This window comes from Stylophora pistillata, chromosome 11, assembly GCF_964205215.1.
Source record: "Stylophora pistillata chromosome 11, jaStyPist1.2, whole genome shotgun sequence".
In the NCBI taxonomy this organism is placed as follows: Eukaryota; Metazoa; Cnidaria; class Anthozoa; order Scleractinia; family Pocilloporidae; genus Stylophora; species Stylophora pistillata.
This window is the reverse complement of record NC_142529.1, coordinates 27,795,772-27,821,940: the sequence shown is the minus strand read 5'-3', so window position 1 is coordinate 27,821,940 and position 26,169 is coordinate 27,795,772. Positions and strand designations below refer to the sequence as shown.

Genomic DNA, 26,169 nt, shown 5'->3' with positions numbered 1-26,169 from the left:
ATATTCCAATAAGGGTCTCACAAGACTACAATAAAGTGTTCTCATGGTTTCAACATCATTTAAGTCCCTACAAGTCCTTTTTACCAACCTTAAAACCCTATTGGTCTTAGCAGTTATTCTATCTATATGCTGGTTCCATGAGAGACCACTAGCAGTAAACAATCCTAAATCTTTATAAACATTAACACATTCCAAAGGTTGACCCTCAATGTTATACTCCCCAAGTAAGGGTGCCTTTTTCCTGGTTATTTGCAGGATCTTACATTTCTTAGTATTAATTGTCATCTTGTTCATCCCACACCAATCTGATATTTTATCTATGTCACTTTGAAAAGAGGACAGATCTTCTTGAGTATTAATAACCCTATACATTTTGCTATCATCAGCATATAATGCAATTGAGCTGTTCTTACTAATTACGCCTGGTAAATCATTGATGCATATTGTGAAGAATTTATGGTCCCAACAAAGAACCCTATAGGACACCAGAGGTTACGGTTAACATATCGGAAGCCTCTCCTTTGACTACTATACGCTGCTGACGTTCTGTCAAATAATGCCTACACCAGTTGAGCAAGTCCCCGTGGACACCATATTTGTAAAGCTTGGCTGAAAGAATGTCATGACAGACAAGGTCAAAGGCCTTTGAAAAGTCTATAAACACTACATTGACTTGGCCACTCTCATCCAAAACCTTGAACCAATCATAATGTACCAAGAGTAGTTGAGTAGTGCAGCTACGATCGGTGAGGAATCCGTGATAGGAATTGTGCACAAAACTGATAACTTGATTGTAAATAGCATTGTACACAATTCTTTCCTGGCATTTCCCAATGATGGATAGAAGCAAAATGCCTCTATAATTTTCTACAGGCTCATGATCACCATCTTCATGAATAGGTGTGATATTAGCTGATTTCCATAATTTAGTAGACAGCACTGTTTGAAAGATAAATTGAAAAGCATACTCAGAGGAACTGCAGATGTATCAGCGGTCTCTTTAAGTAAACGAGCAGGTATATTGTCAATCTCAAAAGACTTATTAGCATTAAGACCTTTGAGAAGTTTTCCAACCCCTTTAGTGTCACAAGCCACATAGTTGGTAATGAAATCAGTACTTGGATCTTACGGTAAGTCAGTTTGTATTGGGGCTGGTATCCCAGTACTCTGTTTACAAAAAACTGAGTGAAAGTGAATATTAAATAAGTGAGCTTGCTCTTGAGCTTTTGTCGCAGATCTTCTGTTGTAAGTGTTTACATCTGGAAGCCGTTTTGATCTTGACTTGATTGAGTAGTAGCTCCAAAATCGTTTCGGGTTTATCTTAAGTTGACTGGGGCCCGTTTCTCGAAAGTCCCGGTAAATTATCGGGTCCGGTAAGTCACCCAGTAAATCCCCGTAAACTTTTCGGGTGTTTCTCGAAACTCCCGTTAGTTTCGATCCCGTTAATTTTACCGATATCTTGCCCGGTAATTTACGGGAGGTCGTAACCTCCCGTAAAGTTATCGGAGAGTCGCAAATGTTGAAAAACCAAACAAAATGGCGGCTGGGGGCGGACTTTCCTGTTTAGCGCGAAGACCAAGATTATATCAAAGACGCTCCTTTCTAGCCGATATGGCTGACTGTGAAGTCATTGAACGTTTTCGGCTCTCGCGAGGAAGGATAGAGTGGCTCGTTGAGCAGCTTAAGGAGGAACTACAGAGAAACACGACAAGAAGCTGCCCACTGTCTCCGGAAACCCAGGTAAAGATCATAAGTAGTTGCTGTTGTTTTATTGTATACCGTTTGAAGGCGTTTGCATGGAAACACTATATTTAACTGTGAAGTTCTATTTAAATGTTTCTTTTTTTTAACTAACAAACGGTAATGGAGAAAATTATTGAGTAGATAAACACTTTGTCATGTTAACGCTAATCACTCGCCGCGAGTAATGACTTTAAAATGGCTTCCTTGTATGAACGTTGAAATGGGTTCCTGTCACGCAAACCTGATCTTACTGCAAGGCAAACCTGTTTCCCGTGTTTTAATTGCAGATGTTTTCCTTTTTTTTTTTGGGGGGGGGGGGGGGAAATCAGTTAACTGACATTATACAGATAGAAATGAACATCATACAGTACAGCGATCGCGGAGACTTGCATTAAACGCGGCCGGGTTGCACAAATGGTGACAATTGTTGCTTATAGCATTAGCTGAGTGATACACGAACAAGTGTACTGTACTTATGATGGATAAACGAAAAAAATAAACTTTAAAATTCTTCTCCCTAATCACATAATTGTTTCGGTCGCATTGTTAATGATATTAGTTTGCTTTATGCTAGAAAAGTCGATTGGAGATCGGAGAAAATTACCCATGACATTCGCAGTACATTGCAATTCTGGCTATTTCGTGACTGGGCTTCCGCATCACATGTGCAATCCACCTCCATCTTTCCCTTGCGACAAGTGTACGAATATCCTCCTGCTTGGTTTTTCTCAGTAGCTGGTCGTTTGATATTTTCCAAGGCCAGAAGATTCTCAGAATCTTCCTGAGGCTAGCTGTGTGGAAGGATGCTAGTCTTGAGAGGTCTTGTTCCGTCATTCTCCAGCTTTCCGAGCCGTAAAGCCACAGCACGAAAACGCAAATTTACGTCTTAAACGCGACTTAAATGCAGCGTAAGTTTGCATTTACGCGACTTTACGCTCACGTAAACCGTAAAGTTAACCTTTACGCTACCTTTAATCAATGGCGTAAATGAACACTAAAACGCTTGACGTAAAGTTGGCGGAATTGTGGCGTAAAGCCGCTATTAAACAGCAGCGTGAAGGCAGTTTAATGGTTCTGTAAATGTAAATTTACGCTTCTTTATAGGAAATTATATTTAGCATTAAGTTGGCGGTATAGTGACGCACGGTCAAATTACTCATACATCATTAGTCGTGAATGATCACTTCGGCCTATTTAAAGCAATTCAGCACAGTGTAGCCAGCTAGCTCTCGTCTGCGCTCTAAGGTTGAATTCTAAGTTAAGAGATGGCGTGAAAGAGGTAAGCATCCGATATATTCGCTAGCTCAACATTAAACATGTGGTGGCTGTTAAGAACTATAAAACCGCTCTCCCACGGCGTGCGTATGGAGAGAAGATCATTTGTAACCTCTGTGCTCAAAAAATAGTAAACAACACTAATGACAACACTAAAGCACACTTATACAACAATCTCCTGGTACGGCTAATATTGTACGCATGCGCACAATCATATCACCCGTAGAGTGGCAGCCATGGACAGCTGTTTCGCCCTTGTTATGGCTCATTATCATGGCATAGCGAGCAGGGTCTATATTTGCATACGCAAGCTTTTGTACGAATCGATTGCATAGTCTTCATCAAGTTTTAGTGATGGAGTTGAATGTTACTGACATTCAATAATATATATATATATACATACCGACCTTTAATGTGCCTTTACGCGGGTAGTATAAAGTTGATCTTTAAGAGCACTTAAGGCGGCGAGGTAAACAAGCGTAAAGCTGATTCGACACCTTTACGCTAGCTTTACGTCAACTTTACGTACCGACCGTCTAAATTGAACTTTAATCGCCTTTAAACAACTTTAAGTACTAGCATAAAGTTGGTCATACAGCTTTAAGCAAATTTACGCCACATTTACGCTTCCGTAAAGCTGCTTCTTAAAAATCTCTACGCAGATTTACGCAACATTTAAGTCTTCGTAAATCTTGATTTTCATGCTGTGAAGGAGAGTTGACAATCCGCAGCTCTGATAGATTCTAAGCTGCGCCTTTCTGCTGTAGTTTTCTGACCTCCACACTGATCTTAAGCTCATAAAGGCATAATTTGAATATATCAACAAGGTTGAAATGGTAAATTGGCCACCATTACGATTATAAGAGCTGACGTTTCGAGCGTTAGCCCTTCGTCGGAGCGAATAGGGGAATTGTGGGTTGTGTGTGCTTTTAAAGGAAGAAAAAGGAGCTACGTGATTGGTGGGAACAAAGCAACGAGAAAAACACGAATAAATTAGTGGAATGAAAAGCGTTCGTTGATACCTTATAATAGTCTTATAATCGTAACGGTGGCCAATTTACCATTTCAACTTTGTTGATATATTTAAATTATTTCGTTACCCCCACCGATGCAGCCCCAAACAGTTTCTTTAGAAACTATCAGCCTTTATTCAGAAAGGCATATCCTGCTTTGTTCAATCTGCTTTGTATATCTAGAGTGGTACCTCCATCTTGGCAGAGCACGCTTCCAAGTTATGTAAACTTGTTGGTGTTTGGAATGTCCTGTCCTCTTACCCAGATCTTTGTTGGGGTAGGGGCATTAACACACATGGCCTCCGTCTTCTTCAAGCTAATTCTCAAGCCGACCTGGCTGCTGAACATGCTGAGCCGGTCTGTCTTCCCCTGAATGTGCTGTCGAGTGTGGGACAATAGGGCTAAATCGTCTGCGAAGTCGAGGTCTTCGAGCGTAGTAATAGGGGTCCATCTCATGCCTCTTTGCTGATCTTCCATTGTTCGACAAAGGAACCAGTCGATAGCAATATTGAATAGCATGGACGACATGACACATCCCTGCCGTACACCAGTTTTAACTTCAAACCTTAGATCCCCCTGACTGATGCAACATGAGTAGAGGCATTTGATGATATTACCAATGCTTTGTGGAATGCCATATGCTCTCAGAATCTGCCAAAGACTGTCCCTACGAATGCTGTCAAACGCTTTCTCATAGTCGATGAAATTTACATACAACTCCCTCTTCCACTCAGTACATTGCTCAAGTATGTTCCACAGTGTAAAAATAAAATCCGTACATCCACGCCCCTCGCGAAATCCAGATTGCTCGTTCCGCAGGATGTCGTTAACAGCTTTGGTGATGCGCTGCTTAATGACCTTGCAAAAGATTTTACTCGACACAGAGAAAAGGGTAATTTCTCGACAGTTGCTACAATCACCTTGAGACCCTTTCTTTGGTATCCTGATTATCACTCCTCTGCTCCAGTCTGTCGGAATTTCTTCCTGTTCCCAGATCTTTGTAAACAAGGGGGTCAGAATGGTGCTGCAAGCTCAGGGGCTGCTTTAAACAGTTCGGCATTTAGATTATCATGGCCAGGAGCTTTTCCATTCTACAGGGAATTAATGGCTTGGATGATTTCCCTCCTAGTTGGAACGTCTGTGTTGATGTCAAGGTCAGTTGCGGCTTCCTAGATGTTTAGCATTACTGTTGGCGGGGGTCTGTTTCAAAGCTCTCTAAAGTGCTCCGTCCATCGCCGTTGTTGCTCTCCCTCTGATGTTAATAGGATACCGTTCATATCCCTTACAAGCACGTTTGTTGTGTGGCACTTACTTGTTATTATCTTGATGATCTTTTATACTGTTGCTTGTTCATTGCGCGCAGCTGCCTCTTCCGCCTGGGATTCAAGGTTCTTCATGTATTTCGTTTATCTGCTCTTGCTCGGCGTTTTACCTCCTTGTTCGCTGCCCCGTACATCTCTTGATTCCTTTCTTTAAGCCGTTGGGATTTCGAATCTATAACTTTCAACGGGCTTTTTTAATCCCCGTCTACTTTGAATTGCTTTCCAGGTATCAGATGACATCCATTCCTTTGGCCTCCGCTGCCTGCAGCCTAGACATGCCTTGCTGCTATCATTGTAAGCAGTAACATTTTCTCCCAGTTCTTATTCACCCCTTCATCGTTAATATCCTCCCATCCGCCTAGTTCCACAAGAGCCTCCAATCTGTTGTGCACCTCCAGGATAAAAGATTTTCGCACATTTGGGTGTTTCAGTTGGCTCACATCGAAACGGCTGCGCCCCTTGGTTAGACGCCCTGCACTCTTTAATTTCAGTTTCAGGTAGGCTGTTACGAGATGATGGTCACTTCCAATGTCAGATCCTCTCCTCACCTTGACATCCGGAAGGGATCTCCGCCATTTTCCATATGAAACTTCATTGGCTCCCGGTCACAAAACGAATTCAATTCAAGATACTGTTGATAACATACAAAGCACTAAATGACATGGCTCCAACCTATCTTGTTGAACTTCTTAGTCGATATATTCCAGCACGAAGACTCTTTTCATCAAATATGAATCTACTTGAGGTCCCAACAATTCGAAGTATAACGTATGGGCAAAGAGCATTCTCCTACGCTGCACCGTATAGAGTCCTAAAGTGTGACGTCACGTTGCCATGACAGCATTTTTTTCTGGTCTAAACAGTTTAAACTCATACTTCAAACATGGCGTCTTTATCGATATGCTCACTCGTTTCTTTCTTTTCTGGAGAGCGGAAATCGCTTGATCGCGGAGAAAACCACTTCAAATCCGACCATGTCCAAAGCTTTATTTATTCCAGGGGAGTCATCAAAGGTGAAGTCCAAGCAAGCATGAAAAATAAGGACTACAAAGTCACAGTAAGTTGCCAATTTGGGATCACAACACGTATGTTCAATTCGAAGAACTCCCAACCCCGATTTCACCTCCAATTTAATGTTTATATTGCGGAATATATATTGCAACTTACGTGTCTGTTTCGAATTATCTTTTTATCAGATTTATCTCGATGAAAACCTTGAAATAAAAAACACAGAATGCGAGTGTCCTCGCGGCGAGTTCAAGTGCAGTCACGCGGCAGCCATATTTATTTATGGCATCCATAACCTTAGCAGGACGGACCTGGAATGCCAATGGAAACGAAAGCGAAAGGCAGAAAGCGTACAGTCTGCAAGCCAGATGTTTCCAGCGCCACCGAAGAAGAAGGATTACAGCCCTTTGGCGCGCGATCCTAGCCGAGAAGATCGGATGTGGCTGTACAGCGAACTAAAGCGCTATGGCAAATTTACAGGGACCTGCTGGATCTTGAGTCCCGAACCACAACCTGCTACCCCTCTCCCGATCAAGACGATTGAGGATATCATTTACTCAGAAGGTTTCCTTATGGCATCTACGAAGGAAAAACAATTAGAGTACTTGATTGAGAATGCCAAAGTAGAGGAGAGAACCATAAATGTTGTGAGCACCCTCACGGCTGGCCAGCGAAAAAGCCCTGCATGGCACCAAGCTCGTAGAGGCCGCCTGACTGCCAGTAATTTTGGCTCCGTCCTCCAGGCAAAAAGAGTTACACCGTCTCTTATCAAGCGACTACTTGGGGAATACAACTTGAGTTGAGTTAAAGCAATTGCATGGGGACAGGACAATGAGACTGAGGCCCTGAAATCCTTCACCAACATCACAAACTTTACACCTGTACAGACCGGCCTTTGGCTACACGAGTCGGGAGTTCTGGGTGCTTCCCCTGATGGACTTGTGGGAGACGACTCGGTGATTGAGTGTAAGTGCCCCTACACACATCGAAATGCGACAATCAAGGAAGCTTGTGGGCACAAAGACTTTTACTTGGAGGAGAAGGAAGGGAATTATACGCTGTCTACCACACATGTTTACTGGCATCAGTGTCAAGGCCAGATGTTCCTGACAAAGCGCAAATTCTGCTACTTTGTTGTATGGACCACAAAGGATAGTGTAGTTATCAAGATTGAACGAGATGAATCTTGGGAGCACAATATTACTATCTTGAGTGATTTTTACTTTCATCAACTATTCCCAAAGATTACCGAGGGAGAACTTTGAAAAGTGGTACACAGATGCTGGACATAATCAGAGTGGGGGGGAGGGGGGGGGGAGTGGGAGCTAATGTAAATAGGCAGTAGCTAATGTTAAAAGGTATTTTTTTAAATTTCATACATTAATTTCTTAATATAACATTACATATTCTACACTCAGATAGAGACACAAGATAAAGAACCCACATTTTTCCATTTAGCATAGTAACTTAATAATAAATTACATTCTTCCTGAAAGCAAGCTTAAACAATTTTTTTTTTGCAACCAATGGCTACTGGTAGCTGGTAACACTTATCCTGGTTACTCAACAGGGCCCAGGTACATAAAACTTATGCCACACTTAAGTAGGCTTGCATAGCAATGCAAAGGGAAGGGGAGAGAGCCAAAACAAAATCCATGCAGCACAGGTTATTTTTTCTGACTACCTCTCACCATCCCTTAAGCTAATTGAAGTGTGGCTTTAGTTTTATACACCTGGACTCAGGCTCCCAGCTTCACAGACACAAAAGTAAAACCTTTAAGCCAGCACGACTTTCACACTTGGAACTACTGGACGAAAGAATTCCATACTGGTCACATGCCCCTGACCTGGATTTAGTTGAAATGACAATTTAAGAATGTCACTGGTTTTCATTATAATCTATTTTCACAGAACACATAGTAGTTTGTATTAATGAACATAAAGGAGATGAATATCAGAAAAATGTAAAACTGACCACATCATATTTTTGACCAAAGCTATGTCAATACCATTTGATCTGTTACAGTAGGGCTTCTAGTAATACAAAAATAATATTAAAAACTCATTGTACTATAATTTAGTTGAAAAAAAGTTCTATTCAGTCAAATTCAAAGTCTTCGCAGCCATCCTTGATCAATGGATACTGCAAATTAACAAGAGCTGAGCACAGTTGGCATAGCTTGTCAGCATGGCACCTCAAAAATGCTGGGATGAAGCCAAGGATGCGAAAACTCTTAAGTCTTGCATTTGCACGCTCTACGTGGATGCGACATCGAGCTATTGATTTTGTCGCCCTTGCCTCACTCTCTGTAAACTTTCCATTGTTGAGAAATGGTGGTATGTTCACTGAAACACCTCTTGGAACTACATCGCTGATGAGAAAACCTTTGTCTGCCAGAACAAGATCACCAGCACTCAAATGTTTACAAAACCCAGACTCTTTAACCATGACCTTGTCACTGACTGAGCCAGGAAAAAGATCACTAACATAGGTTATAACTCCATTTGGGGCAACCCCTATAATGACTTTGAAAGAGTTCATTCCCCTGTAGCTGGAATATGTAGCATTCTGCTGGGACATGAGCTTAGGTGCAGCAATTTCAATGTCTGTACAATCAATCACAATGCGGCAACTGCTGTACTCAGTGAAAGAAGATGGCAAACACATCTTGTTCTTTTCTCTAGATGGCACAGTTGTCATGATGTCTTTGAACAGGAGAGAATGCAGAACATGGACAAAAGTTAGTACTATGTTAGCAACAGTTGCAACACTGCATGAAAACAACTGGGCTAAATGTAGATTGGTATAATTTTGTTTCAGTTTCATCAGAGTGATAAATATCTGGTCCTCAAGTGTGATCGCCTCAACCTTCCATCCAGCATAATAGTTTATTTCACCCTTGAATCTTGAAACATATCCCACAACAATATCAAAAACATCCTTAGTGGGTAGACCTGTCTCCATCCGTATCACCTCAGGGCTCAAGCTCTTAGCAGAGTAGTGTGCACTATAGTAACTTGACACTTCCTTGTGTTTAGCAAGTTCTGTTGAAGTCATATCAAGCTCTATTGACAGCAGAGCTTCTTTGGAACTTGTCTTTTCCTCTTGTGAGCATTCAGTGGAACATGGTTCAGAGTTCTCTTTAATCTCCTCAAGCACAGATGCTACAGTTGGTAATTTCGTGGGCTCGGCAGACACTTTCCGTTTTTTCTTGGGGGTAGGTGTACTGGGAGGTGTTGGTCCTGTACCTGGCAGCAAGTCCAAACTATCAAACAGCTTGTGCCTGTTTCTGTCACTGATGGTTGGCATATTTTCTTTTCGCCCATCTTTAAAGTGACAACTGCAAAGTCGCGAATGTTTGCTGGGCTTTCTATCTCCTCTCCTATAACAGAAAAAGACAGAAGCAGTTACTATACTTGCGCTTAAAAAACCCAAAGTTTAGTTGGTCACATGCTTAACCTTGTAGTCTAAGACGTGAATGCGAAGCGAGTATTTCTCTGAGCTTGTTACTTAATACTAGTTAGTGTAAAAGCTTTGATACTCACAACTATCATATAGTTTTTTAGTAACTAAATAATCTTAGATCAAGACTGAAGACAAGGAAAGGCAAAGCCGCGAGAAAAGAAATAAGACAAGAAAGAGAAACAGCTAATCGTGAATCAGTTTGAGATAAAAAAAAAAACAGCTATTTCTAATCGATGGTACAGCATCGAAATATAAATTTTTCGAAAAATACTCACCTTACAAATGATATCCACTTATCATAGAGTGTTTTATGTTTTTTCTGGTCTGGAAACGAAAAGAATCGGCAGCAGTGGCTTTCAGATGTGTGATTGCAATCTGGATGAAAACACTGGCCCATCGCAAACTTCGTCTCCGTGGCGTTTTGACTCGAATTATTGCTCACCAGGTGCTTTTGTCCGCTTATTATACTCTTCAAAAGGCCAAAGGTTATCTTGATTCTCTTTATCTTATTTCTATTATTGGAGGATAAAATGCGCTATCATAGCTCTTGAAGTGTTCGAGGTCAACGACAATGTGTCACGCTAGGGACGCCATATTGGTTTGTCTAGACCACAGAATTCCGGTGCTATGGAAACGTGACGTAAGCACTTTAGGACTCTATTTGTGGAATCAACTACCTAAATGCATAAAAAACGCTGAATCTGTTGACTCCTTTAAACGCTTCTTGAAAACTTATCTTTTCAAAAATTAAGCCACCAGATTTTTTTATATCGTACGTTGTCAAATATATGTATAACACATAATACTTCGTTAGTTTAGATAGAATAGCGATAATTGCATGTATAGGATTTTTATTGAATTGTCATTGTAAAGCGGATAGAGTTCAATTTTAATGCGCTGTATAAGAACTTATTATTAAATTAAAATAAATTGAATTTCCATTGATCAGCAGATGGTCAATTTGATTTCTATCCCTGCCATTCGGGGAGCACCATGTGCTTTTATGGATCTCTCGGTGTGAAAAAAGGCTGCCCCCTATCACCAAATTATTAGTTGTGCAAAACTCAACAAGCCGTTTTCCATTTTCATTGATGATACCACTCTCGTGTCTTCCTATCACTCTGTGCCTGGCTGAGTTATCGGCACCAACTTTGACATTTAGATCCCCCATGATGATGATAAGATCTTGCATTGGGACCTGCTCAATCTCTGCCTGGAGCCTGAGATAGAAATTGTCTTTCAGATCATCTTCACTATCATTGGTCGGAGCGTAACACTGAATCAGGGTCAAGTTGTTTTGGTTTCCTCTCAGCTTGGCCTTTATGAGACGACTATTAATAGGTTTCCATTCCAATACCGATCTATCTGCTCCTTTCTTCAGAATAATTTCCACACCTTCACGATGTAGCTCATCGTCCCGCTCAGAACACAATACTGTCTCGCATGACACCGTCCTTAATCTCCCTGTCCCAATCCATCAGCTTTCACTTACGCCCAATACATGCAAGTTATACCATCTCATTTCTGTTGTAGCTTGTGCAAGCTTCCCAGTTTCGCACATAATAAGTACATTCCAAAAACCAATCCTGGTCATGATTTTTGCACTCTTCACTTCCAACTTCATGCCAGTAGTTTCTTTCTGGCTTTCACCACTGGCAGTCATACGGTTCGAAGACCTTGGAAGGTCTGCTTGCAGGATATTGGTTGTCTTCGTTGCTGTTTCCGTAACACGTTCTTTTACAGGATAAGGTTGTTAGCCTTAAGTGTTCCTGTCTGAGAAAGTGTTCCAAGAGCCAAAAGTGGTGCTGAACCGATTTGGCTGAAACTTGGCACAAAAGTTGAGTGTGATAAGATATTTCACAAGCCACTTTGGCTCACTTCTCTGAATGTTCGTTCTGGAGTTTCAGGGGGGGGTTCCATTCGTGGCCTATGGAGCACCAAAATTTCATCCATCTAAGGGGCACTTGAAAGTGCTATAAAACTCCATTGGTAAATTTTGCTGCCAAATGAATTTTACCATGGACTCTACTACAATGGAGCTTTTACTTCATAAATGTAACTTTGTTTTTAAGCAATTAGACAGAGAGGGGCCTGGGGCTAAAGTTAGGTCAAATTTTAGGTCAAAATCACTACCCAAAACTGCCATTTTTCAAAGAACCATAACATTCACCTGCTTCCTTGCATAGCTTTCATACCAAATCCAGTATGTACTTTAGTGACCCATTTATCAAAATCAGTTGAGAAAAATTTGGCTTATTAGGTTTGTTAACTTTTTGGCACAAACTCTTCATGCCCCTCTAAGGCCAAGCATAATTCATGCTATAAACAGACCAAAGTCTCGACATAAAGCCTTTATTTTGTATTTGGTGAGTGAAAGTGAAACATTAAAGCCAAATCAATGTCATTATCTAGAAATACCTCGTCTCATAACTTACTATTACTCTAAGAAGGCCTGTGATTAGCACTGCAAACACCCAGCGGTTTAGCAAAATAAAGGTAATTTTTTTTCTTTGAAAACCTAGTACCCATCATAGAGCACAAATGATGATGTTCTGACCTAGATATGACAATATTTGTTAAAGATGCTTGAATTTCCTTTGATTCATATTTTTCAGGTCATATCTCCCTACATACTACAGTAAAAACCCGCAAGTAACAACCTACATTTTTAGGACTTAGCCTAAACAGGTTCTTATATAAATGGTACTTAACAAAATTTTAGGCTATTTAGTTTCTTAAAACAGGTTCTTATTCTTGGAGAGAAACACACCTGCATAACAAGTTGGTAATTATCCTATATTTTGTAACTACATATTTTGCACTCATTTTTCTTAAGAAAATCATGTTTTACAGCAATGGCAATCTGGTTTTTCTTCGATTATGATTACGGTAAATAATATCAGTGTACCTGTAATGTACTATATGATTTTAAAATATAAGAACCTATTTTAATTTTCTTAGGCTAAATAGGTTCTTGTTTATAGGGGGTATAAATGGAAAATTTTAAGCTAACAGGTTCTTAACTTTTAGGTTCTTACTTGCGGGTTTTTACTGTATACTCAAAAGCATGCAAAGTCTCTATATTTGTCAGGCCCATTTTTTGATGCAATACTAAGAGAGCTTAATGAAAACGACCTTTAACAGAAGATCTTTGGTTAAACTTTCGATAACCTTGCTAGCTCTTGTAAATACGCATGCTGACATCAGAAACAGAGCAGGATGGTTGTAGTGAGTATCGTCCAGGTGACCCGCCGGAGGCTGAGATCCATCCCATTTCCCTACTACGTTAGAGCTGAATAAATCAAATCATCCGGAAGTAAATAAGAAATCCATAGTTAGGAGAGCTGGATAACAAATAGTTTCTGTTGCAGTTCATATGAAACATGCCATGCCACACCTCAAGATGCGATTGTTGTATCGACCGACCCACCATATTGGACATGAGAGTGAGAGGACTGGACCAAGTCAAGGAGTCACGTAACCTTCACTGAGGTTTGAGTAACGCGGGTCTGTTGATCATCACTTGCAGTAATCACAGAAATTTGCTTACTGTAGAAAAGGTTCATAATACGATGCCTTACGATTAGCACTACCTATTTTTTCAACGTCGAAAAATCTCGCACAATGACTGTAGTTGACTGAGTTTTTGCTTTTGCAACACCTTAGTTAATGTTCCCTTGGCAGAGAGTTCGCGAAAGTTGAAATCTTCAAACAAAAGAAAATTGGAAAACCATCGAACTATTTTGAAACATGTGTCCTAAACCCTTTTCATAGGAAAAAAAATTAAGGAAAAATTTTTTTTGACGGGAAGTTGAGAGGACCGCTCTTAGCGAGAGTGGCACTAGAAAAGCCATTCGCTACATTTATGCGCGTGTATGAGCCCTTTGGTATATTTTTAATTATCTGTACTTGAAACTTTCGTATCACCCGATCTTCCTCCCGCCCCGGACTCACCTGAACCCTTGTACTTGTGTTTTAATCAAATAGTCATGTCATTATCACAAGACAACACAGGAGTCATTTCTGTTTCGCGCAGCGGAGCCCATGACGCGGCACCGCATTGATCATTTACCCCTCCAAAGGAATAAAGTGCCATCGCAAAATTATCCTGAAACTTCTTATTGCTATACTTTCAATACTTAATAAGGACACAAACATTTACACTTGAATAGTGGGAGGGATGGAAACTCGATCCAGTCTTAATACTCTCACGTCCAAAATGGCGGGCCCTATTGGCATCATCCCATGTCTCGTGTGGAATACTTCATTTAAACAGCAACATTAATTTTTGTCATCCAGCTCTTCTGACTGTGGATTCCATCTTTTTGGGATGGTTCCATTTATTCAGTTCTAAAGTACCAAAGATCTCTCATGGATCACAAGTCACCTGGACAGTGCTCACTGCGGCACGTAACCTTATGGTCATGCTCGCTATAAGTGATGGGTATTTGCAAGAGCTATTCACAGACTATTCAAAGGTCAGGCGTAGATCATCTTTTAGCGATCGTTTTATTCTGAGCTTAATGGTTAAGGCCGGCCGGGTTAAGGTCACCTTATTTTCAATTAAAAAAAAACGGCCTGACAAAGTATGGAGACTTTGCATGCTTGGAGTATAATATGTACGGATATATGGCCTCACATACATAGATCAGAGAAAATTCAATCATCTTTAGAAATATCGCCATATCTAGATCAAAATATCATCATTTGTACTCCATGATTGGAACAAAGTTTTCATAGTAAAAAAAAATTACCTTTATTTTGCTAAACCGCTGGGTGTTTGCAGTACTAATCAGAAGCCTTCTTAGAGTAATTATAAGCTATGAGTCGAGGTATTTCAGGATAATGGCTTAAATGTTTCATTTTCACTCACCAAATACAAAATAGAGGCTATATGCCAAGACTTTGGTCTGTTTATAGCATGAATTATGCTCAAAATTCTATTTTGCTTGGCCTTAGAGGGGCATGGAGAGTTTGTGCCAATTACTTAACAGACCTTAGTAAGACTAATAAGCCCAATTTTTCTCAACTGATTTTGATAAACGGGTCACTAAAGTACATACTGGATTTTGTATGAAAGTTATGCAAGAAGGCAGGTGAATGTTATGGTTTTTTGAAAAATGGCAATTTTGGGTAGTGATTTTGACCTCAAATTTGACTTAACTTTAGCCCTAGGCCCCTCTCTGTCTAATTGCTTGAGAACAAAGTTACATTTATGAAGTAAAAGCTCCACTTATAGTAGAGTCCATGGTCAAATTAATTTGGCAGCACAATTTACCAATGGAATTTTATAGCACTTTCAAAATGCCACTTAGGAGGATGAATTTTTGGTGCTCCATAGGCCACTAATGGGACCCCCCTAAAACTTCAGAACGAACAATCAGAGAAGTGAGCCAAAGTGGCTTTTGAAATATCTTATCACACTCAACTTTTGTGCCAAGTTTTAGCCAAATCGGTTGACCACCACTTTTGGCTCCTGGAACACTTTCTCAGACAGGGACACATAAGCCTAATCCCCAGGTCTGGAGGGCTGTGGGACTGTCTTTAGTCTGGACCCTACTCCTTGACCTGTCTGGCTTGTGAGGCCCTGCCAGGGGTGTAAACAACCCCGTCGGCATAGCTCCTGGAGTCACTGGGACGCACAAGCCACTCAGCCACGACAAGGCAACCGTCCTAGTGAGTGGACTAAGGTAATATACAGAATAGCAAATACTTCTTGGTTTGTAGATCCAAGCGTTCTGTAAACAATATCTAAGATTTTATTAGCCTTGCTCACAGCACCATCAACTTGAGCACCCCACGACAGGTCATAGGAATTCAGAACTCCTAGGTCTTTCCCATGCTTTACTGGTTTGATTGCAACTCCCATAATATACGAAGGAGACGAGCTGTCGCGGTTACGGGTAATGCGTATTGTTTCGCACTTCTCCGGGTTAAATCTCAACTGTTATAAAGTTGCCCAGTTTGCTAAGTGATCAATGTCGCTTTGAAGGGCTTCAGTATTATTTATGCTGTCAGCGATCTCTCTGAACACTTTCGTGTCATTTGCAAAGAGTTTGATAGTTGACGATATGCTATACGATATATCGTAAACAACTGCCATCCTCCCCTTATTTGGTTGGAGGGCTTCATTAAGAATCAATTTCTTTCTTCGCAGTCCACATTCTCCTCTCCATCACAGCATTTCTTGACTATTCTCTTATCCTCGTTGCCCTTCACAAAGAGTCTTCCTTACATCCACCGTCCAAACTCTTGTATCGTTGTCTGGCAACAACTGATCTGTTGGTTGGTCTTGTGGCCCAGACTTTCCGTTCAACTTCTTGGATGTTCAAGGTCCACGAACAATGGAATCTCTGTCGATACGCATTTGAATCAGCCTACATCACAGCCCATGAAATATGTGGAGTGTCTTTGATGACGATAATACCCATTTACGTGGACAGACTTCTCTCCCTGATGTTGTGGCTAAGATACAGACAAATTGTAACTTTGAAGCGCATGCTAACAAACTTTGTCATGAATACATCAATTCACTCTTTTTCACAAATGAGTTTTATTAAAGCGTAAGTTTTCGCTTACTTATCGTCCAGACCTCGCTATTCTTGTCACAAACTTCCCCACCCCACTCCCTTTAGATGTGTCTAGGCTGCAACAATCATTACCACACCCTCCCCAACAAAGGCTGTGTTTGTGACACTAATCACTTCCGAAGAAATTTGAATTTCGCGCTCGGTGAGCTGGCTACGCACCGGTGATTACAAACCTTTGTCTTGCGAATAATAGAAACCCTTTCCTGCGAACAATAGATAAGGACATATAAGGAGCGAAAGCTTGACTTATTGTCGGGCCAAAATCCTAACCAAAAGTTTGATACGCACTCGTTGGGTTTGTCTCTCCACTAGTTCCGCGTTGGTGAATAAAAGAATAGATTAGTATAGGTAATCGCATGGGGCCGAGTAAAATTAAGGACTAATATCACTTGTGTTTTCGGAAGTTGCTGAAATTGCCCGTTTCTGAAACTTCCGAAAACACAAGTGATATTAATCCTTAATTTTACGAGGAACCATGTGATTACTTGTATATAATATAAGGGGCAATATGTTTTCTTACTGATCTCGCGCAAAACGGGACGCCATTGTTACAAAACAAACAGAAATTTCTTTACCTTGGCAGCCGTTGCTAAGCGATTTTCAGCCAATCATTTTCAAGTAATTTTGCCCGGGGCAATTACAAAATTAAGAAAAAATTCCCTCTGTCTTGACCAATCCCAATTCAGTAATTTTGCCCCTTATATGATAAAAAGTTGAAATTAATGTAGAGTCGAAAGAAAAGCAGTTTGTATGTAACAAAGATGAAATTAATTATTTGGTACTTGATAAAACCTCGTACTCAAAACAACGCCGACTGTATCGTGGCTAGGTCAGTATGTGTTCATTAAAATATGAAGCACGCAGGAAGTCTGGAGAAAGAGAAAGGTACACAAGAGTTGCCAAAGACGTAACCAAGAGCCATCATAGTTTTATAAATGATAAACTTATCCCCTCCTTCATTTTCCTTCTCGATCGATAGAATATCATGTTCCCTTTAGCACTGTCATAAAGTTGTCATCATCGGAGGACAATTGGTAATCGCTCGAGGGAATTAGAACATAAATAATTAAGTCACCTGCCGGGAAAATAAAAGCTTGTCTCATAACGTAACATTTACTTAGAATTTGTTGGTGAGAGGAGGAGAACAAGTTAAGAATGTAAGAGAAACGACAGTAAACTGCTTTTTCCCCTAATATTTTGCTCTTCTCTTATTTTGTTCTACACTTGGAGAAGAAACGGAGGTAAAAGAGCCCCAGAATGTTGCTAATCACGCGGTTGAATTCGAATATTTTAAAATAAGGTTGCATCAGTGGCCATACATCAATTTTAATCTATATATTTATTCGAATTCTTTGATTGATTGACATGGGTTTGATATCCCTAGCTTAGACCCTCTATATTTTAATGTTACTGAGGTTGATAATGAGCCAAAAGTTAACTTTACATAAATGATATGGACATTTGATTGACACTCTATCGATGGAGCAAGGTAGCTTGCGAGCTGGGTCCTCGTTAACAGCACTGCGGGAAGTTGCTCCTTCGCTCACCAGTTGTGTTGCTCGAGGCCTCAAACTTCGCCAGCAAGGTACAAAAAACTCATACTGAAGCGTTTATAATGAGTGCCTTTCCGTCGGCTAAGTAAGGAGGGATTTTTTATCTCACAGAGAAAACAATATTAATGTTACAGGTGTTTTTATATATTTGACAAATTAAAGTGACGATTTCTCTGAAGTTTTCCAAACGATTAAACAAGGATGAGGAAGTCTCTATATGATCATTAAGTGGGAAGTAAGGTTTTAATGATCGTCGTCGTTGTGAAGCTGTTTAGATGAAATATTTCTCGTTGCAATCACAGATAACTTCAATCTAAGAAAAAAGGAAACTAATACTGAATAATGTCGACAACAAATTTTTCACTGGAGGTGGAACACAGACCAAAATATTTCAAGATCTGTACTGTTCCCCCCCTCTGGTTGGTGGGCTTCCGCAAAAATTTAAAATTTCTTTTCTACCAATCTACATTCTCCTCTCCATCACAGCATTTCTTGGCAATTCTCTTATCCTCGTTGCCCTTCACATAGAATCTTCCCTGCATCCTCCGTCCAAACTCTTGTATCGCTGTTTGGCAACAACTGATCTGTTGGTTGGTCTTGTTTGCCAGCCTCTCAGTGCTACTTATTGGATGTCCGTGGCTGACGAGCAATGGAATCTTTGTCGATACGTATTTGTCGCCGCTTTCCTTACAGACATTGCATTATGTGGAGTGTCATTGCTGACGATGACGGCCATAAGCGTAGACAGACTTCTCGCCCTGTTGTTGGGGTTAAGATACAGACAAATTGTAACTTTGAAGCGCACATACATCACTGTAGCTACCTTTTGGATTGTATCCAGTGTTGCTGCCTTACGCTACATATTAGATTACCGTATACTCATTTTATATGATAGTATAATTACACCATCTTGCCTTGTTATTTCAGTCGCCTCGTATACGAAAATATTTCGGGTTCTGAGTCATCATCAGGCTCAAGTACAAGATCATCTCCAACAACAGCCGGGCCAACCAAATGCACCGAACGTGGCGCGGTACAAAAAGGCTGTGAACAGTGCACTGTGGGTGCAGTTAGCGTTAGTAGTTTGTTATGCATCATCCTTCATAGTAACAATTGTAATCGCTGACAGTAAAACATATTCATCACACTTAGTAGTATTAAGGGAAGTAGCAGCTGTCTTAGTTTACTTTAACTCGACGTTAAACCCGTTTTCTTTACTGCTGGAAGATTGCTGAAGTAAGACAAGCAGTAAAGCAAACCATCAGAAAAGCACTTTGCTGTCCATGGAGCTAGATCCTCATCAAATTGATACTTATATTATTTTAAATTTCAAAGCTGAGTCATTAAGTCACGATTTTTTTTTGAGAACGTTCGTAAGATCTGTCCTTGGATAAGCAAGAAATAAGAACTTCAGCAAAGTGTAAGGGAAAACTGGACTGTCTGATTTATGAAATGTTAGTCATAACAAAGAAAAGGCCATGCTTGAACACACAATCAGACTCCATACGCGCAAAACTATTTATTTAATTTTATTTCAATTTGTCACTTTTTACACGCATATTTTACGTTTTATCGCCTTGCGCGGTATATATTAAGTTGTCAAATGTTATTCTCTTCTCACTTGAAAATGATGACATGGTGTCACCGAAACGTAGTGTAAAACTTCTTTCACTTATTTTTATCATTAGATCATGTTCGATTAATTCTAATCCTATTCGAATTCTAACTTTGTCATGAAAACAGAGTTATATGCATTTTACTCTCATGTTTAATTTCTTTAACAAAATGTAACGGCATTGGGTTAAACTTTAAAGAGTAGTTACAGCGGAGAGTTCTCGATATATTTTTATCTTAGGTTAAACAATTTCCACCTTTGTTTGCTTCCCTAGGGAAATTGCTTGATTTTGACGCTTTATTGCTCAACGCACTGGTTAATATTTACTCTCGTCGTCTTGGGGTAAATGAAATTCAATAATCGTGTGGCGCTTTAACAATTCGTAATTCAAACCGTCGTGATCAAAGGAGAATTTAGAGAAATGCACCATTAAAATATTATAAACGACGTTCATTTTGAATATTCTAACCAAGATTGTAAAATTGCAAAAAGTATATGGTTTAGTAGGTTAACATCCTGTCACGGTTTTGTTTAAGATTTTAGTCAGGGGATACAAAAAGGAGAAAAATAGGCTCCAAAAATTTGTTCATTGCAAATTTAATTCAAAGTTGACATCTGTGACAAAAATTTGAATTTCAGTTATTTGATGCATTCGGAGATTGTCACGAAATTAATGTTTCCTCAGACGATCTCTTGCTTTGACCAAGTAAAGTACCCAGCTTGAACTTTTTATTTTCAGTTCGCTGAGGCTGATTATGTGTCAAGTCTGAACTTCACACAGATCTTTAGTTTAGTATTGACTGCAATAAAGGAAGAACATCTCCACTTAATAATCGGTCCTTAAATGACAATTTATCCTAATGTACCACGTAATTCATCTCTTATAAAGGGTGACAAGAAAGAGTTCCCTTATGGTATTGTCAAACAGAAATATAGCCGATGTCTTCGTTTTTGCCAACGATAATTATTTTTAGCTAAACTCTACTAATTGAAAAGAAAAAGCTGGTCGCGGCCCACTCGTAACTGTTTAGAAGTTCAGCTGCAGTTGCTATTCGGAATAATCAAAGAGAATTTAAAAGAAGTTAAAATTTCCTGGATAAACTCCTAAACCGTATTGAAGAATTGCATGATATACTGCACCTTTTAAGCAACAGACTCACGCCCTCGTTTGGTTTGTCCATCAGCTAGTTCCCCGTCGATTAATATAATAACAGATTTAAAGTAAAAAAAAAAATTATAGGCTTGCAAGAAAAGTAACTATAGAACGAGTACAAAATGAATAATTTGGTATTCGATAAAGCCTAGACTCAAAACGAGGTCGGGTCTGTCATGACTGATGTCTCCTAAATTTTGAGTTTACAACAATTATTCATTGGTCTGTGCGCGATATGAAGCATGCGGTAATTTTACAGTCGAGCTTGAAAGACTGGTAAGAGTTGGTAATAGGCGGAGCAGTACGCAACTTAATATTCACAAGTGATGATAAAATTAAAAAAACTAGAATGAAAAGAATTGTTCATCGAGTCTTGATAGGTTATGACCACACATCCCTTTACTTCCATCTCCATCAATAAACTACCATGTTTAATTCAATATTGGATAACAACTTTCACTGCGAAAAGAGAATTGTCAATCGCTCAAGAGAATCGCAACAAGACTTCAATCTCTTGCCACATAAAAGAAAACTTGCTTCATACCAAAATATTCGCTTCAAATTATCCGGATGAAATGATCCAGGTAAAGAGGGACTCTAGGGAGAATACTTTCAAAAGTAATTGGTGTCATCCTCTTATAATAAAGGTTATTATTATTATTATTATTATTATTATTATTATTATCTGTTCAGTGCATTGTAAAAACTGAAGCAGGTGTCTATAATCTCCTTTTATTGCTATTTCATACGTGAGGCACCTGATGGGTTCCGGAAAAAATTAATCAGTTTTTGAAAGAACAGAAAATTTCCGAACACATTTTGAATGAATAAAGGCTGGTGAAGTGGTCTTTATGTGGCTAAATTTAAAGAAGTGAGGTTTAAGCGATCGCGGCTTGGTGTCTGCAGTTTACACAAATATTTCTCCTTGCAATCACAAATACACGACAAGAAAAAGAAAACAGATAATGTTGACAACAAATTTCACTAGAGGTGGAAAGTAGACGAAAACAACACAAGAACTCCTATGCTGCCCCCCCCCCCCCCCCCTCCTTTAGAAGCTGGACTTAAACAAGAATCAGTTTTTATCACAGCAGTTAACATTCTCCTCTTCCCAACAGCATTTCTTGGAAATTCTCTTATCATTGTTGCCGTTCACAAGGTATCTTCCCTCCATTAGCCGTCCAAACTCTTAGCGACGAGACAGTAGTTAGAACGTACCGGTTCTAGGACAATAGCGTATCCACACTTGAAAATTAGAAGGAAATGTATGGGAAAATGTGCAAAACTGTGTTCGCTAGAAATTGAAATGAAGTATTTTAAATATAAGCTGGCATCTCTGATTACAATTTCAATAGTGTGATGCTTTCGAGTTTCCAGTTTTTTTCTCAGACCAAGTGAAATCGTCAGCTTTTATTTTTCTTTATTTCTATTTTACCGAGGTTGATAATGATCAGTCAAGTTTAAAGTTCATGCAGATGATATGGACATTTCAAAAGCACCCTATCAAATTAAGAGAGATGGTTTGTGGCTCTTCTAAATATGATACGATAGATGTCTCTATATCTGGCTTGCCTTTTATTGCTAATTCATACCATTTAGGGTATGAAAAAAGTAACTTTTTTAACACGGTACTCAGTTTCCAGAGACATTTTAAATGCCAATTTTACAATCGAGCTCGAAAGACAAAAAAAAAAATGATAATAAACTAGTAAAAAAAATTGTTCATCGAGTCAGCGATACGATTGGAAAACGCATCCCTTTATTTTCCATCTCTATCAATTAATTGTCATGTTTACCTCCATATTGGGAAATAACTGTCAGCATTACCCAGCGAGAATCATTTATCGCTGAAGGCAATCAAAGGAAGAAAAGTTCAGTAAATTTCCTTTTGCATGGAAGTTTACCTGATACGAAAGTATTTTCTTGGTCTTATATATTGTGTTCAAGACATTGGAACTGAGAAAACAAATTTGATCTAGGGTCTAGTTGGCTACCTTAGCCTTGTCATTGTCAGGGATAATCACTATGAGTTCACTGGCAAAAGGAGGAGGGTAAACAAAGAATGACAAAATAATTGTAGAAAATGGTTTGCTGGCGTAATATTTTGCTTTTGTGGCAATTTCGTCTAAGGTACTGGTCGGATAGGTAAAGATGACTGAAAAGCTGCAAAGCGCAATTAACTACACGGGTAAATTCGAATATTTTAATTAAATTCGCAGCTACGACCACAATTTGAATTAAAACATTTTGATCCATTCGTGAAACTCAATTTATTATAAAACCGCGAAAAATCGCTAGTTTAAGTTATCTGTCAAACTTGCCGAGGCTGATAATGATTAAAGTTTCAATTCCGAAAAAATAATATGAACATTTGATTAGCATCCTGTCCGTGGAGGTTAATAACAGATGTCTCCATATTTTAGTATTTTTTCTCAAATGAGGTACCTCGCATGTTCCGGGCATTTTTTAACACAACAGAGAATTTTCTGACGCATGTTAAATGCTTAAACGCAGGTGAGGATTTTTAATTGTGGACATTGTTTAGGAAGTAGGGTTTCAGTGATCGTTGGTAGGCGTGTGCTGTTTGGACCTCATTTCTAGTTGCAATCAGAGATAACTTGCCAGAAAAAAACGAATCGAACACAGAGCAATGTCCCCAACGAATTTCACAAGAGGTGGAACACTGACCAAAACATTTGGAGAACTGCGATGCTCCCTTTTATTGGTTAGTGGGCCTAAGAAAGAATCAGTTTTTTTCGCAGCAGTTCACATTCTCCTCTCCATCTCAGCATTTCTTGGCAATTCCCTTATCCTTGTTTCCCTTCACAAAGAATCTTCCCTTCATCCGCCGTCTAAACTCTTGTATCGTTGTCTGGCAACAACTGATCTGTTGGTTGGTCTTGTTACCCAGCCTCTCGTTGCTGCGACTTGGATTTCCGTGGTCCACGAACAATGGAATCTTTGTCGATACGCACATGACGCCGCCTCCCTCACAACCGCAGCATTATGTGGAGTGTCGTTGTTGACGATAACGGCCATAAGCGTGGACAGACTTCTCGCCCTGTTGTTGGGGCTGAGATACAGACAAATTGTAACTTTGAAGCGCACATACATCATCTTAGCTACCTTTTGGATTGTATCTAGCGTCGCCGCTTTATGCTTAATATTAGATTTCCGTATAACCATTTGGTATACCTATATAACTATACCATCTTGCCTTGTTATTTCATTCCTCTCGTATATAAACATTTTTCGGGGTCTCAGTCATCATCGGGCTCAAGAACAAGATCATGGCCCACAACAGCCGAGCCAACCAAATGCACTGAGCATGGCGCTATACAAAAAGGCAGTGTACAATGCTCTGTGGGTGCAGTTAGCTCTACTAGTTTGCTACGCACCACACTTAATCATAGTGGCAGTAGTAATCGGTGACGATAAAATGTATTCATTCGACTCAGTAGTAATTGGAGTAGCAGATGTCTTCCTTTTCTTTAACTCGACGTTAAACCCGTTCCTTTACTGCTGGAAGATAAGTGAAGTAAGACAAGCAGTGAAGCAGACAGTCAGACAAGCACTTTGCTGTCCATGGTTTTAGAGTTAGGTCCCCGGTTTCTTAGGGTACACTCCAATGGACAGTTTTCATAGCTTAGTAAAAACGTCACGATTAGTACCAGCCAGAGAGAACGCTCGTCTGGTATGTTGTATGTTGGATATATAGGAAGAAATTAGAAACTTATCAAAAAATTGGAAGTCTGTACATAGTGCATAATGCTTAGGAATTTTAGAGATGTATAATATTGCTTGACCAATGCTAGCAATGTGTAAATTAGCATATGGAATAAAATGGAAGTTACTGGTTCTTATAGAGTTCTTTTCACCGGATTTTTCTGTTTTTTTCCCCACACTGATGATATTTATTAATCCTCCTTACTCAGCTCTGAATGAATTTCTACATAAGAAGACTGAGCTTTTAATAAGTTGTAGCATAACAATACTATCACATTTGTCCATGTGTTTGACTCTTGATACTAATTCATTCCTAGATTAAGTTGGCTGAACAGAGTTTTTGATACCTTTGTTTCTTTCACCATTTTCTCTAAAACCCTTGATCTCTCGGTCACCAAAATTGGCAGCAAGCAAGGTAGCAACACAAACTTTGTTTTTTCGATCAAATTTATCCCAATTCGTTCATTTTACTTCTCGATCAATGGATTATCATGTTAACTTTAGCATTATAATAAAAACTTCATTATCAGAGGACAATTGCTAATAGAATCGCTTGAGAGAATTACGACATGAAGAATTCAGTGAGCTGCCTTATACGTCAAAGCTTGTTTGATACCAAAATAATTTACTTGTCTTTTCGCGAACAAGACGTTGGAAGCGAAGAAATTGTATAACTACGATATAATAGGCAAACTTTGGCTTATCAATATCCAGGAAAAACACTAAGAATATTAATTTATTGGCGAAAGGAGGAAAACAAATAAAGAATGCAAACGAAAGCGGCAGAAAATTGTATGTTCGCGTCATTTTTTAGCTCTTCTTTTGTTTTGTTCTAGTTTTGTCGGAGACGAAACGGAGGTAAAAGAGCCACAAAATGTTACTAATTACACTGTTGAATTCGAATATGTTAAAGTAAATTTGCATGTGTGGCTATACATCAATTTCAATTCGTTATAGGCATTTGAATTTCCTTGACTGATTGATATGGGTTGGAAATCCTTAACTTGAATCTTCTTTACTTTTAGCCTGCTTAGGCTGATAATGATTCAAGCCTCAACTTTACACAGATGATATGGACATTTGATTGACACCCCATCAATGAAACTAGGTCAGCTTGCGAGCAGTTCCTTGTTATTAGTTTTGCGTCGCTCTTTTGTCCATGAGTCGTGTTGCTCAAGGCCTCAAACTTATCATTCACGAGCGAAGTAACTCTTACTGAAACGTCGATAATGGGCCCGTAGGCTAATTTAAGAGGGATTTTAGGTCGTACAGAGAAAACAGTAATTATGTTACAGGTGTTTTTATGTATTTGCTTCCTTTTCCAATTTTATACGGGGTGTGCCTGACAAGTTAAAGCGACAATTTCTCTGACATTTTTCAAACGAATAAGCAATGATGGGGAAGTCATATGACTCAGTACGTAGGGAGCTCTTTTTTTAGTGATCGTCGTCGTTGTGTAGCTGTTTAGATCGAAATTTTCTCAAAAAAGGAAAAAAAGAGAGGAATACAGAATAATGTCGACGACAAATTTTACTGGGGTGGAACACAGACCAAGACATTTCAAGAACTGTATTGTTCCCCCTCTCTGGTTGGTGGGCTTCAACAAGAATTTTTTTAAATTCTTTCTTGACAGTCAACATTCTCCTCTCCATCACAGCATTTCTTGGCAATTCTCTTATTCTTGTTGCCCTTCACAAAGAATCTC

The 26,169-nt window shown here is 39.5% G+C and overlaps 2 protein-coding genes across 2 annotated transcripts; one reads left to right on the top strand and one right to left on the bottom strand.

The window, feature by feature from the left end:
- Window positions 1-6,158: 6,158 nt before the first annotated feature.
- LOC148720964 (uncharacterized) lies at window positions 6,159-8,437 on the top strand. The gene is made up of 2 exons (XM_088739388.1): window positions 6,159-6,410; window positions 6,550-8,437. The coding sequence occupies exons 1-2, from the start codon at window positions 6,237-6,239 to the stop codon at window positions 7,162-7,164; spliced, it is 789 nt and encodes a 262-aa protein (XP_088595514.1). The 5' UTR covers window positions 6,159-6,236; the 3' UTR covers window positions 7,165-8,437.
- LOC148720963 (uncharacterized) lies at window positions 7,708-10,250 on the bottom strand. The gene is made up of 2 exons (XM_088739387.1): window positions 10,103-10,250; window positions 7,708-9,744 (listed from the first exon to the last, which is right to left on the bottom strand). The coding sequence occupies exons 1-2, from the start codon at window positions 10,222-10,224 to the stop codon at window positions 8,460-8,462; spliced, it is 1,407 nt and encodes a 468-aa protein (XP_088595513.1). The 5' UTR covers window positions 10,225-10,250; the 3' UTR covers window positions 7,708-8,459.
- Between the last annotated feature and the right edge of the window lie 15,919 nt (window positions 10,251-26,169).

What these genes read in the sequence shown, in the direction of transcription:
- LOC148720964 (XM_088739388.1), top strand. Translation starts at nt 6,237, where the DNA reads ATGGCGTCTTTATCGATATGCTCACTCGTTTCTTTCTTTTCTGGAGAG. An exon ending in ATAAGGACTACAAAGTCACA is followed by an intron (nt 6,411 to 6,549) that starts GTAAGTTGCCAA and finishes TCTTTTTATCAG; the next exon opens with ATTTATCTCGATGAAAACCT.
- LOC148720963 (XM_088739387.1), bottom strand. Translation starts at nt 10,224, where the DNA reads ATGGGCCAGTGTTTTCATCCAGATTGCAATCACACATCTGAAAGCCAC. An exon ending in AAGTGGATATCATTTGTAAG is followed by an intron (nt 9,745 to 10,102) that starts GTGAGTATTTTT and finishes TTTCTGTTATAG; the next exon opens with GAGAGGAGATAGAAAGCCCA.